This window comes from Crocuta crocuta, unplaced genomic scaffold (assembly GCF_008692635.1).
Source record: "Crocuta crocuta isolate KB4526 unplaced genomic scaffold, BGI_CrCroc_1.0 scaffold167, whole genome shotgun sequence".
NCBI classification, from domain to species: domain Eukaryota; kingdom Metazoa; phylum Chordata; class Mammalia; order Carnivora; family Hyaenidae; genus Crocuta; species Crocuta crocuta.
Genome location: NW_027532406.1, coordinates 12,938,371 through 12,950,753, shown reverse-complemented (window position 1 = coordinate 12,950,753; position 12,383 = coordinate 12,938,371). Strand labels below are relative to the sequence as shown.

General features: G+C 41.1%; 1 protein-coding gene across 2 annotated transcripts in view; it reads left to right on the top strand.

Moving 5' to 3' along the window:
• The first annotated feature begins 10,225 nt into the window (after positions 1-10,225).
• Positions 10,226-12,383, top strand: part of ARID5B (AT-rich interaction domain 5B) — a 180,654-nt gene continuing 178,496 nt past the window's right edge. For both annotated transcript variants that reach the window (XM_077778729.1, XM_077778728.1), the window contains exons 1-2: positions 10,226-10,256; positions 10,682-10,936. In XM_077778729.1, the coding sequence (XP_077634855.1) occupies positions 10,236-10,256; positions 10,682-10,936 (276 nt within the window). In that variant the 5' untranslated portion in view covers positions 10,226-10,235. The remainder of the gene's footprint in view (positions 10,257-10,681; positions 10,937-12,383) is intronic.

The window sequence follows — 12,383 nt, the reverse complement described above, 5'->3', positions numbered from 1 at the left end:
GGCATTTCTTTAATTATAGTTTCCAAAGTCTGTTTTTAGCTAACTTGTATATTGTTATTTGCCTTTCATTTGTGCATTATGTCTTGTCTCCCAAAGTAGATTGTAAATGCCCTTTAAGGCAGAGACTCTTTCTTGCTTTTTACTACCCTCCATATTTCTTGGCATAGTGGCACGTGGATGTTCAACTTTAGGCAAGCCTTAGTTTCCTCACTCAAAAAACATTGATAATAATAGTACCAACTTCACAGCATTTTTATGAGGATTAAATTTGAGACATGGTTCCTAACTTATATTGTGGACTTAATGAGTGGGAATGATTTTATGACTTGTTTGTTGAGTTGAACTCTTACAACCCATACATATGGACTACCAGGTATCATTCTAGAAAATGCATGAGACATGGTTCCCTTTTAAGGAACTCATAGTCTAACAACAACAACAGCAGCAACAACAACAACTCCAGACATCTAAACAAACATAAGGACACATAATAGATGCCCAGGTTGGCACCTATATTAAGTGCTATGAGAATAGAGCTAAGGGAACAATTTTTCCTAGGGCCTTGAAGCATAGAAGTTTTCCTACAGATGAAGAAAACATATGTGCTTGGAAAAATAGCATAAGGAAATATACAGAGCACTGGTTCTCAAAGCACCATGGGACACCCGCAGACCATTTTGGGTCATCCACAGGGTTAAGATAATGATCATAATTAATACTAAGATATTATTTGCTTTACTTCACTCACATTCTTTCACAAAATAGGGTGGCATTTTCTGGAAGCTACATGACTTGAGATACTCAACAGATTGAATGTAGAAGCAACTATGAGAATCCAGCTGTCTTCCATTAAAGAGATTTGTAAAATGTAAAACAATGCTTCTCTTTTCTCTAAGTTTCTTTGTTTTGGAAAATATAGTTATTATTTATTAAAAAACGTGTTATGCCATGAGTTTATTATTTTTATTTTAAAATTAATATTTAATGAATATTTAGTTTTTTAACTATTTCAATTATAAGTTATAATATGATAAATTTCAAGATGTATATTTTTTATTTATATATATCTACCATTAAAAAAAGCTTTTTGAGGTCCTCAACAATTTTTAAAAGTGAAAAGGATCCTGAGACCACTAGTATAAGGGCATAAAATTGCATGGTTTGTCCAAGGAATAAATGAATAAATGAATACATGCAGTTAGCTGCCTCCAGTTCTTTTTGGAAGTAGACAGAGTATAAATTATAAATATATACATCACACATTCATGCACAATGAATCTGATTATCATATCTTCCCAGCCCATGAATAACAGATAAAATATGCCAGAATGCTGAAAGAGTTAACCTGAATTTATTGGTGATTTTTGGAAAGGAGGGAGGAGCAGATTTAGTTAATCCAGTGAAAGTCATCGCATATAAATTTGCAAACTAAAATACTCCTTAGGCTGAGGTCATGTGTTTAATTTTAGCAAGCAGGGTGAATATGTTTGGGTAGGTATTTATACTAAGTGGTGGACTGAGCTGGAGATAGGTTTGGCAGTGGAAACAGTGATACAATCTTTATTATTTTCAATGCAAAAAAATGAACTATTAATGTGATGTTCTGGTTGAGAATTTAAACTCTCAAAAAATCTGGAAATTCAAAGTCATGGTACCCATAGCAACCATAACTCTGCCCCCTTGCATGCCCAGTGTGGAGTATTTTGTATTGCAGTACATGCTGTGAAATCTATGCCTAAATGTGCTATATAGCAGAGTTACAGTTGCTGTGGGAACTGTAACTTTGAATTGCCTGCCTTTCGTGTCATTAAACTTTCAGCTGAAGTATTGCATTAAAGGAATTTTTTTTTCCTCCACTGCGTTCCCTCATTTAAAAAAAAAATTGATTGGGTATTTTTTTTTAAAAGGATGTAAATGATGTTAGACTCAAATGGAAGGATGATGCATTCTTGTTTCCCAGATATATGCACTGATATAGCATTAGTGAATTACCACATTTACATATTTCAACCTGCAATAACGAGTCATAAAATAATCCTCTATTTATATGGCACCTTTAATCCTGAAGGGTCCCATCACACACATAGAAACACAGTAACTGAACCACATTGGATGAGAAAATTCAATAAATATTTAACAGCACCCAACAAAATTATACAGTGCTTTAGGACAAGTGAAAAGGAAGAAAGGCACTGTCATCCAGTGGTTGGAACACAAGCCAAGGAGTGGGAATCTCAGGCTTCAGTCTTAGTTTTGCGATGGCATTGGCTTTCTCCTTGAGGCTATGATTTGAACCCCTCACAATGCTGGGTGTTCCATTTTCCCTGTTTACTGAGGAAGGATTTCTAGGACCAATGGCAAGGAAAGACTTCAGAAGGTCATCTGGTTGTGTCTACTACTCCCAGCCAAGGAAGGTACCTACATATTCTAGAACAGACAACTTCTACTACAAAATTCTGCTACAAAGGCCAAAACAGTAAATATTTTAGGTTTTGAGAGCCATACGGTCCCTGTCACAACCACTCAACTCCGCTATTTTAGTGTAGTAGAAGCCATAGACAATACATAAATGAATGAGCATGGCTGAGTTCCAATAAAACGTATTTATGGACACTGAAATTTGAATTTCATGTAATTTTTATATGTCACAAAATATTATTCTTCTGGTAATTTTTTCCCAACCATTTAAAAATGTAAAGCACATTCTTTGCTCGTGTACAAAACAGGTGGTAGGCTATAATTTGCCAATCCTTGCTCTAGAAGTTTGGGTTGCATGTCAGACTCAAGGCTACCTTTAGACAGAGATGTGCTTCTAAATATTTAACTAGCTTTACATGCTTTAAAAAAAAAGTATGTGTATGTCTGTTTATATCTAGATCTAGATGTATACATATGTATATATCTAGATTTGAATATATACAAATATGTGGGTGTATAAGTTCATTATACATTTTGCTGATATACAGGAAGTGTAGCACAAATACACAAATAATCATAAAATATACAACACTTTTCACTGTCAATTCCATATAGCCAATCTATTTGCAAAGAATAATTTTGTTAATTATTTGCTGAACTCTTGTATCAATAGCTTACCTATAATTGCATTAACAAATGAGTATAGTTCCAACATGAATGTCGATTGATCTTTTCATTTATTTGAAGGAGTAAGACAGAAGTGAAAAAACAAAGATATATCTCAGAACTCCAATCTTTCATAAATGAAATTAGCAACTTCTTTGCTGAATCAGATAGTAACTTTCAAGTATTTCCTCAATTTTTTTTGCACTATTCAGAATATAAGTGGTACAGACTTGACACACTTCTAATTTGTGTATCAGTCAGGGTTCTCTAAAGAAGCAGAACCAAAAGAATGTCTGTATGTATATTGGCTCATGTGGTTGGAGGCTTGGAAATCTCAAGATCTGCAGCTGGCTACGTAGAAACCCAGGAGAGCTGATGTGAGAAACAGGAGAGCCAATGGCGAAAATTCCAGTCCAAAAGTCAACAGACTTGAGATCCATGAAGAGCCGGTGTTTCAGTCTGAGTTCACAAGCTGGAAAAGACCTATGTTCCATCTCCAGAAGCCAGGCAAGAGTCTCCTCTTACTCAGACTTTTTGTTTTATTCAGGCCTTCAACTGATTGGATAAAGCCCACCCACACTGAGGGAAGGGGGCAATCCCCTTTATTTAGTTCACTGATTCAAATGTTAATCTCATCCAAAAAAATCTTCACAGACACATTTGGAATAACATTTGACCAGGTATCTGAGCACCCCATGACCCAGACTGATATATAAACACAACTATCACAATCTGCAATATAAACATTCTCTCCATCATTTTCTTAAGTCTAAACAACCAACAAAACACTAAATCAAGCCCTGATTTGTCATGTTTGTTGAGTTCCATGGTTTAAATACTCCCACCACAACCAATTTCAAGCTACCAACATACCAATGGTCATGGACTGGGAAGAGATGTTCACTAGCACACCATCTTACAGTATTGCAACCATAAAAACACAAAAGGTAAAAATAGCCTCAAGAGTATAGATAACAGGAAAATCTAGGAAAATAATTAGAAAGTGATAAGTTTTGAGTATGTACTACTTTTGTTTTTAACACAATATTTAATTGTAAGTTTATATAATTTAATGTTTAATAATAGATACGTTTAATAGCTAGCTTGCAAAATTCCTGAAAATCATAACAATCAGATCTAGAGAGCCTATAATAGTTGGTTTTAGCACACCTTGAGATTGGAATTGTGTAAGTCCTAAGCAAGGTTCGTCGGGCTCCCTACCTTCTTTGTGAAACGACTGAGCAGTTTCATTTTGGCCAAAGCTTCCTGAAGATGAGAACAAGAACAATCTCACTACTCTTCTTGGTATTATTTTTCCTTTGAAGTACTCAGATCTCTTTACACCCTTAGTAGGAATTACTACATTTACATATTTCAACCTGTAATAACAAGTCATAAAATTATCAGTCTGTGGCATGGCAAAATGTAGGTGGAGGCAGCCAAGGGACTTGGTGGCGCTTCCGCGGGTTTGGTTGATGGCCTAGCACAGAGGGCTGCAACTACATAGATGACCAGTCTGGATAATTCTGCCCTAATTATCCGAGAAATCCTGACAAAGCCAGAATTAGGGTTTGAGTCCTGCGGATAATTATAGCCATGGACAGGGAGACATAGAAAATCAGTGAAGAATGGTCCCCTTGACTTTCAGTGTAGTGATTTACCTACCATGCCCACTCTGCTTCTAAGTAATGACTTACTTAATGCCTGTCAAGTAATTTTAAGTCATAAATCACCAAATACAAGGCATCATTAACGTTCATTTGAAACGGCCCAGAGAAATTTTTAGTAGGCACTATATGAGTTCCCCAGTAGAGCAAAGGCTCCATGTTTGTACATTTTCCTGTCTTCTTCTTCTTCTTTTTTTTTAAAGTCAAGTATGGCAAGATGTTTTAATGACCTCAGATGGCTGGGACCTCTGTTTTTAGAACAAGCTAAGACAGCTGTCCCCTGCAATACCAGGCTGAGGGGCGAGTTGATCAAATTCTTTCTTAATATGTGGGTCACAAATGAGTCTGAAGAATAAAGAGCCTGTATGTTACCACCACCCATCCCCCCAGCAGTTTACCACCTGAGATGAAATGGTGTGTCATTCCAAGAGAGGAACAAGGTCACAATTTAGTCAAACGTCATTTGGGCACCACTGCAGTGTGTGCAATCTTAAAAAGAAGAAGAAATGAAGCTTATTTACTTCTAAACTGAATAACCCATAAATATGGAGGCATTTGAAGGCAATGAGGGCGTTGTTCAGATGAAGGGGGTTTGTGTGTATTTGTGATCTGGGGAGAGGAGTAGGACTTGGCTTTCTTTTACAAGCAAATCTTTAAAAACTGATTCAACATTGTTACTATAACTGGAAATGGCTTGGGCAAATTTCATCCAACTTCCCTGAGAATACCTAACCAATCTCAGACCTGGAAGGAAAATCAAGATAAGATAGGAAGTCGCCATCTGCACCAAGGGCAAAGGAACTTGGGGCCTCTGTGTCCACAAAGGGCATCACATGACCCCTCCCTGGGGGATCTTCTCAGAGTTCCCTGCTTCTCTCTCGGCTTTGGTCCCAAGTGCGGGACAAATCGGTACCAAGCTACCAACCTTATTGCCTGACCGGAGTTGGCGACCCAGCCCAGGGGACAGGCGACAAACACGAGCCCCATATTTAAGATGTAGCTCAACCTTTGACCACTAGAGGTCTCCTGGAAAGCAATGACCCGTATAACCCGGTTTATCTTCCTTCAAACCAATAGACTTGTTGCACTAAGACTTGGCGAGCCTGCTCTGCTGGAGGCCGCCTTATTAATAACGCCGCCCACCCCCACCGCCGACTACGGCGCCAGGCTTGGAAGGGGGAGGAGACTAGGCTGTGGCTGACCCTCAGATAGTGCTAGTTTTTCAGTCCACGAATCAGTCTGCGGACTCCGGGGCTACCCCCTCGAACCCCACTTCCTAACCAAGCAAGACCGGAGAGAGCCCCTAACTCGAGGTCCCCAGGTGGCAGCGCGGAGTCCCATGGACTTCCAATCAGCGATGGACTAGCCAGCGGACCAGTATGCAGAAACACCTAAGCATCAGGTCCACCAACAGGCCAGGATCCACCCTCCCCTGGCTTCGCCCCACTCCTTCCTCCCCGCCCCCCTTCGTCTCCTCCCCTTGCCTCCCGATAGCCAAAGTGGCCCGAGTTTAGCCTGTGGAAGGAGATTAGGGAACCATTCACCGTCCCTGTTCTGATCCATGCGGTATTTTATGCAAAAATTAGCGGCTTCTAGCTGGAAGAGGAAAGAAAAAAAAGGGGGGGGGCAGGGGGAGCAAGAAAGGAAACAGCCAGGTTGAATTCCCAGTCTTTATCAAGCAATTCGCTCACCAATGAAAGCAAGTTGCAGTGGCAGATTCGAGCCACATGCGGTAGTGTGTAGCAATTAGTAGATAAAATGCTGACTAAAGTGCTAAAACATGAAGTATTATTGTAGCCAAGGTCAAAAATGCTTCAGTTGTCTTTTGCAATTTGGGGGAGGGGGAGGCCCAGAGGTGCGCAGAGAGGTTTGCATTTTCGAAATGGTTGCCTTCTTTCTTCAAACTACTTTTTTTTTTTATGATCCTGTTTATTATAGCCCAAGCTGCCTAATTATGTCACTGCTGGTTTTTGCAACTAACTTAATCCTCCTGATCCTTTATGAAACGATTCACAGACACTGAAAAAATGTGTCTACTGCTCCCCACCCCCCTTGAGGGGTGGGAATAATTTTTTAAAAATATTTTACCGTTTAAATAAACCAAATAAAACAGGGAGTTGGATTTTGGGCTAGCAAAGCAGCAGGAATATACATGTGTGTGTTAGGTTTCCTGTGTTTCAGTGTAAGAAAGAGCCCAGAAATAGTGGGTCATATAAACATATACTGCTTTCTTTCCCACTTCTCTTTTATACACAGTGAGTCCCAGCCACAATCTTTTTATAGATAAATAAAGCAGTTGCTTTCATGATTATAACTGTCCTGAATGGATTGTCTTCTTACAACATTCAATCTGTTTATGAGTATTTACTTTACATTAGCCCAAGGACCCTGCACTGCAGGAGTTTGCCTCTATTCCCCTGGGTGTCGGTGTCTCAAGTCTTACATCTGCTCTGTGATTGATGGAGCCTTGAATCCACGTTATTACTCTCTCACAAGCAGAAATCAAACAGGCTATTAACTACATTACTTCAAAGAACTGTTTCAATACAATCTCCTTATCTTAATTGAAACTTTCTTTGTATGGATATTTGCTACACAGATAATTTACAGGTGCCTATCAGCATTGTATTAAAGAGGTAAAATAGAGGATGTTTTTTGTTTTTTGTTTTTGTTTTGATTTTTTTTGTAAACACACACCATTGTGATCTGTGATTTTAAAAGCCATTTATAGGATTGGACCAAGGGCTTGATTTATTAGAGTCTATTATTTTCATGGGGGTGGTAGTGGGTGGTGCTGTAAAAAGAGAGGGAAGATACCCCTGTGATTCCGTTTTGAAATTTAGCATTCATCTGATTACGAGACTGCAGATATTCAAAAATATTCAGACCTAGATCCCTGCAATTGTTAACATCTGAAAAACCTTATCGGGAGTTTACGAGAAGGGAGATTACGCGGCATGCAGCCTAGTTCAGCATCTACCTTGAAGAGACATGGAAACAGGGTTTCTAATTAGATGAAGTCCCTTACAGACACTTAAAGACTTACAGCACCAAAACCAGCAGAAGTTACTCAGATGCTCTAAAGAGCTGTGTATTTTTTAAGAGAGAGATTTAATATACAATCCAGGGATACCCTCAGGCATTCTGTTGAGGTTTCCTGCATAAATGCTGCTGCATTGGTCATACAGGAAACTGACTCAGAGTCGATCTCAAACATGATCTTGTCAAAATACTGCAACTCAAGTTTTTAAATATAGGATGTCTTGAACTAGATGTATATATTCACGCTAACAGGACAGAGACTAACTGAAGCCTTAGGCATCTCTCCTGTATTTAAAAAAAAATACGTAAAATGCCCTTCAGTCAAGTCCATTCATATGTAAAAAAATGAACAAAATGGGTTATTCTAATCAAATGTCTGCAGTATGCATCATAAAGTTAAAAAGAGAGAAAACGTGAGAGAGCTGTAATTTCTCTTTGTAACCCATGTTTATAAAATAGAAAGATCAGATGAAATTTCAAGGAAGATAATTAAAGAGTGATGTGCAAGTCATAATTTGGCTAATGCAAAGATGGGAGGCTAAGAATTGTTACATTGTCCTCCTTCATGGTGCAGAGTTGTGATATTACTTTAAATTATTAAAATAGTTTTCATCTTTAAGAATACCGGCTCTCTGGCATGGGCTTTTATTACTTATTGTAATTGGAGGATCTGCCATTTTCTTTCGTTTATCTCTGTGTGTATAGAAACGAGATAGATCTTGCCTTTTATTACTTCCCCATGTTCTGAATCAAAAATGTGGTTTAGATAATGTTAAGTGCCCTAATTCTTACTGCAGAGGACGCAGACGTTATGAAAAGGCATAAAAATACACACAGAGGGTCTTTCCACCTCAAGTCACTGAATATGAGGCATTTGTGTTCTGCCGGGTGTATTAACTTCAGCCATGTGAATATAATTTTCATTAAAGTAATCCTGTTTCAACTAGATGCTGTGACTAGAGGTGAAACGTTGCGAAAGCGTTAAAAATAGCTTACTAGTAATTTCAACATCCTGTAATTTTATCACAGATCAAGTTTCAACTGTCATACTATACAGACCTTATTCCCCATATAGTACATNGGGGAAGTGAGTACACCATTTTACATCAACACTGCGAAAATGCAATCTAGCCTGGCGGAGGACGGGCAGCTGGGTCGGAGCGAGCGAGGGCTTTGCAGTCTCTGCCTGTTCCTTGTTCTGTCGCTCTTAAGTTTCTCTGTGTTTGCATAATAGCCGTGCATGCAAACCTCGCAATGCTCCAGGGCTCCAGAACAATAAATATACACATTTAAAACCTTTATTGTCTTACGGTTCATGCCCCCGGTTTTCAACAGCTTAATTTCTGGTTGTATTTAACTAGTTTGCAAATGGATTTTTTCAGTTTCAAACTATTATTGAGGAAGCTCCCCTNCGGTATATTATTCCTGTAGCGCTGGGTTATATAAACACATTATCATTTGAGAGCGCCCTTGGCGTCCATCAGCATTGTAAACACGTACTAGTGTATATACTTCAAAATTAAAGAATGCACACGCAGAACCGGGAGCCTGAATTCATATTCCGAGCAGACTCGCTGCTCGCATTTATTGATTTATCATGCATCGTTTATTGTTCCAGTCCCTAAATGCAGTCGCTGTCCGTTCAATATTGTTTGCAAAATCCTGAGATGTGTATGCATTGCTCACTTGTCTTTCTGGGTTTTTTTTCGCTGAGTATTTTTTTGCGAAGCGAACAAATGCATTAATATTTATATGTTTATATAATCGATAACCCACTTTTCCCTTCCATGTAAATAGGCATCAAAAGATAATTTAACAGATTAGTTCTCGAAAACATGGCAGTGAGGAAGCGTAATTTAACTATCAAACAAATCTACATGTCTAATAACAGCAAATCTGCTAAGGAGCATTAGAAAGAGGAGCAGCGCCCCGGAATCTCTGCAGGAAATGTTCTTTATATTAGACATATACAAGCAGGTCCTGTCAGATGCAAAGCGGAGCTCGCTAGCTCTCGTCTTCTCCAAAAATCTCATTAGACGACACCTCTAGACAAGGGAGATTGGGAAGAGGTAGATCTCATCTTCACACAGTTTTAGGGTGGATTTTATTTTTACAAACCTTCCTATATGCTTTTTGCCTTGATCCATCCGCTTCCCGCCGAGATCGGACAGAACCTTTCTTCCGATTATGAATTTGATCATACCACATTTGGAAGGAAACCTACACAGTTTTGACAGGAGCTGAAAATTGAGTCGTCAGAGAAATATTAGGACATATTTTCAATCATTTTGGTGCCGAAGGGGAGGCAAGAGCTCAGTTTTATATTGAGACATTACGCCAGCTGAAGGCAGAGAATGTTTTTCCCTGCCAGGACCTGATGCAATCCATTCAAGCCAACAAGTTTGGAGAGAATGTTGAGTTCAATCAATTCAGAACGTCGAGATGGAGCCCAACTCACTCCAGGTATTTCGCTCTCCTCCGCTCCTCCGATCCCGGCACCCCCCGGCACCCCCCAGCCCCCCAACTCACCCACACCTCTGCACCCACCCACACCCCCCACAAACTTTTCACCAAACTTTTACCCTCTGCATCCCCCCAAATCATTTTTATTGTTTAAAAAAATCCCTGCACTGATCATACATACATAATGTAATTTTACCGCCTCAGATGGAGAAGTAGGGAGAGGTGGCGGTGGGGGTGCCCGGAGTTTTTTTTTTTTTTTTAAGGGAGGCAGAAAATTTATTGGCTCTATTATTTTTCCACCCAGCTTTATATCTGTTGGCTCTTCTGTATTAAGAGTGTGGATGTCTGTGTGTAAATGTGTCTGGGAATAGATGTTTGTGCTCTGATGGCTACGTTATTTATTTGGTGCTTTTTTTCCCCTGCAGTGGGTCGGCTCACCGTGTGGCTTGCACGGACCTTACATTTTCTACAAGGCTTTTCAATTCCACCTTGAAGGCAAACCAAGAATTTTGTCCCTTGGCGACTTTTTCTTTGTAAGATGTACGCCAAAGGATCCGATTTGCATAGCGGAGCTCCAGCTGTTGTGGGAAGAGAGGACCAGCCGGCAACTTTTATCCAGCTCTAAACTTTATTTCCTCCCAGAAGACACTCCCCAGGGCAGAAATAGCGACCATGGCGAGGTGGTAAACTTATATCTCCCTCTCTTCTTTCTTTATTATCCGCCCCCCCCTCCCCTAGTAATGCTTATTACAGGGCAAGCTTGAAAATACTGTATTCACTTCTGCAGGCGAGCAGGATCGACTCCTTTTTTAAAGGGGTAGCGCCACTAGCTGGGGCTCGAGTATTTTGCCATTGTCAGAGTTTGGCTGTCAGCTTTACAAAGAGGATCCAACTGCTGATTTTAGTCAAGATCAAATAACTTGTTCGAGAAGGGTTTTGTTCAAGGGTGTGTGTGTGTGTGTGTGTGTGTGTGTGTGATCGTTCTCTCTCTTGCTACTGCCGCTTGAACATCACATGCTTTTTTTTTAATATTTTTTGCCTTTTGAAAAATTTACCTTCGCGTCTGGCTCGGTCGGGGCTGGGTGGATTTCTTTCGGTGGGTTTCGATATTGTTCACTTTTTTTTTTTAAGTAAGTATTTGATATGTTTAAGAGGGCGGAAATTACGAAATGGAGGCAGAGTGAGATCAAAAGCTATTGAGTTGGCAAAGACGTGTTGAATAAAGTGATAAATGACAGGTACTGGAATAATACATTCAAATAACTTGCAGATCTGCCCGGGCGGATTTCAAAGCGGTCGTGTAACCGGCACAAACACGTTAAGCATTAACAACTATCTCTCGCCCCCACCCCCTCCCCCTCGGACAAGCCATTAGATGTTCTAGTTTTCAATTACTCCACGCAAAGGGGAGGTCGTCCAGCGCGATCTTTGGGGACGTGTGGGGCCAGGACGGGGGAGGGAAGGGCCGAGGGGTGTGTGCTCGCCCCCCGGCCCCGCGAGTCCCGCGGCCTCCGTGCCCAGACGGCGCTCCCGGGAAGGGTGGGGAGGGACCGGGCTTCGCCGGCACGTTTCGGGGCGGCCGCGGGGGCGCTAGCGGCGCTCCCGGGAGGACGCCCGAGGTGAGCCGCTGTCACCGGGCGCCGGGGCGGCCGCCTCCCCTCGGCTCTGTCATCTCGTGTGTGACCGCAGTTCTGCGGGCTCCCCTCGTCAGCTGACCGACCTCAGCGCCGCGATACCCACCGGGGGAACTATTTTGGGGAGGCAGTGCCCTCGGTGCGGTGGGGAGGGAGGGTGCGCGGCCGCCTGGCAAGGCTTTTGTTCCCCAAGCGAGAGCAGGGTGATCAGACTGAGACTTTTGAGGGCAGCTAGCTCTGTGCCAGGCCCTCGAGCTTTCGAGGTAGGTGTAGGATCTTTTTGTTAAATGAATGGCTCCGCGCTTAACTCATCCCGGAGTGTGGAGCTGCCTGCCAGTCCTTCCAGAATCCCTTGGTCTGATGGAGTTGATTGTACTTTTGGCATCGCCAGTTCACTCCCTCTCCCAGGATCGAATTACCCATCAGTGGTCTATGCCGGTTAATTACTGGAGTTCGTCAAAACCTTCGCCCTCGGATCTGCCTCTTGGGAAAA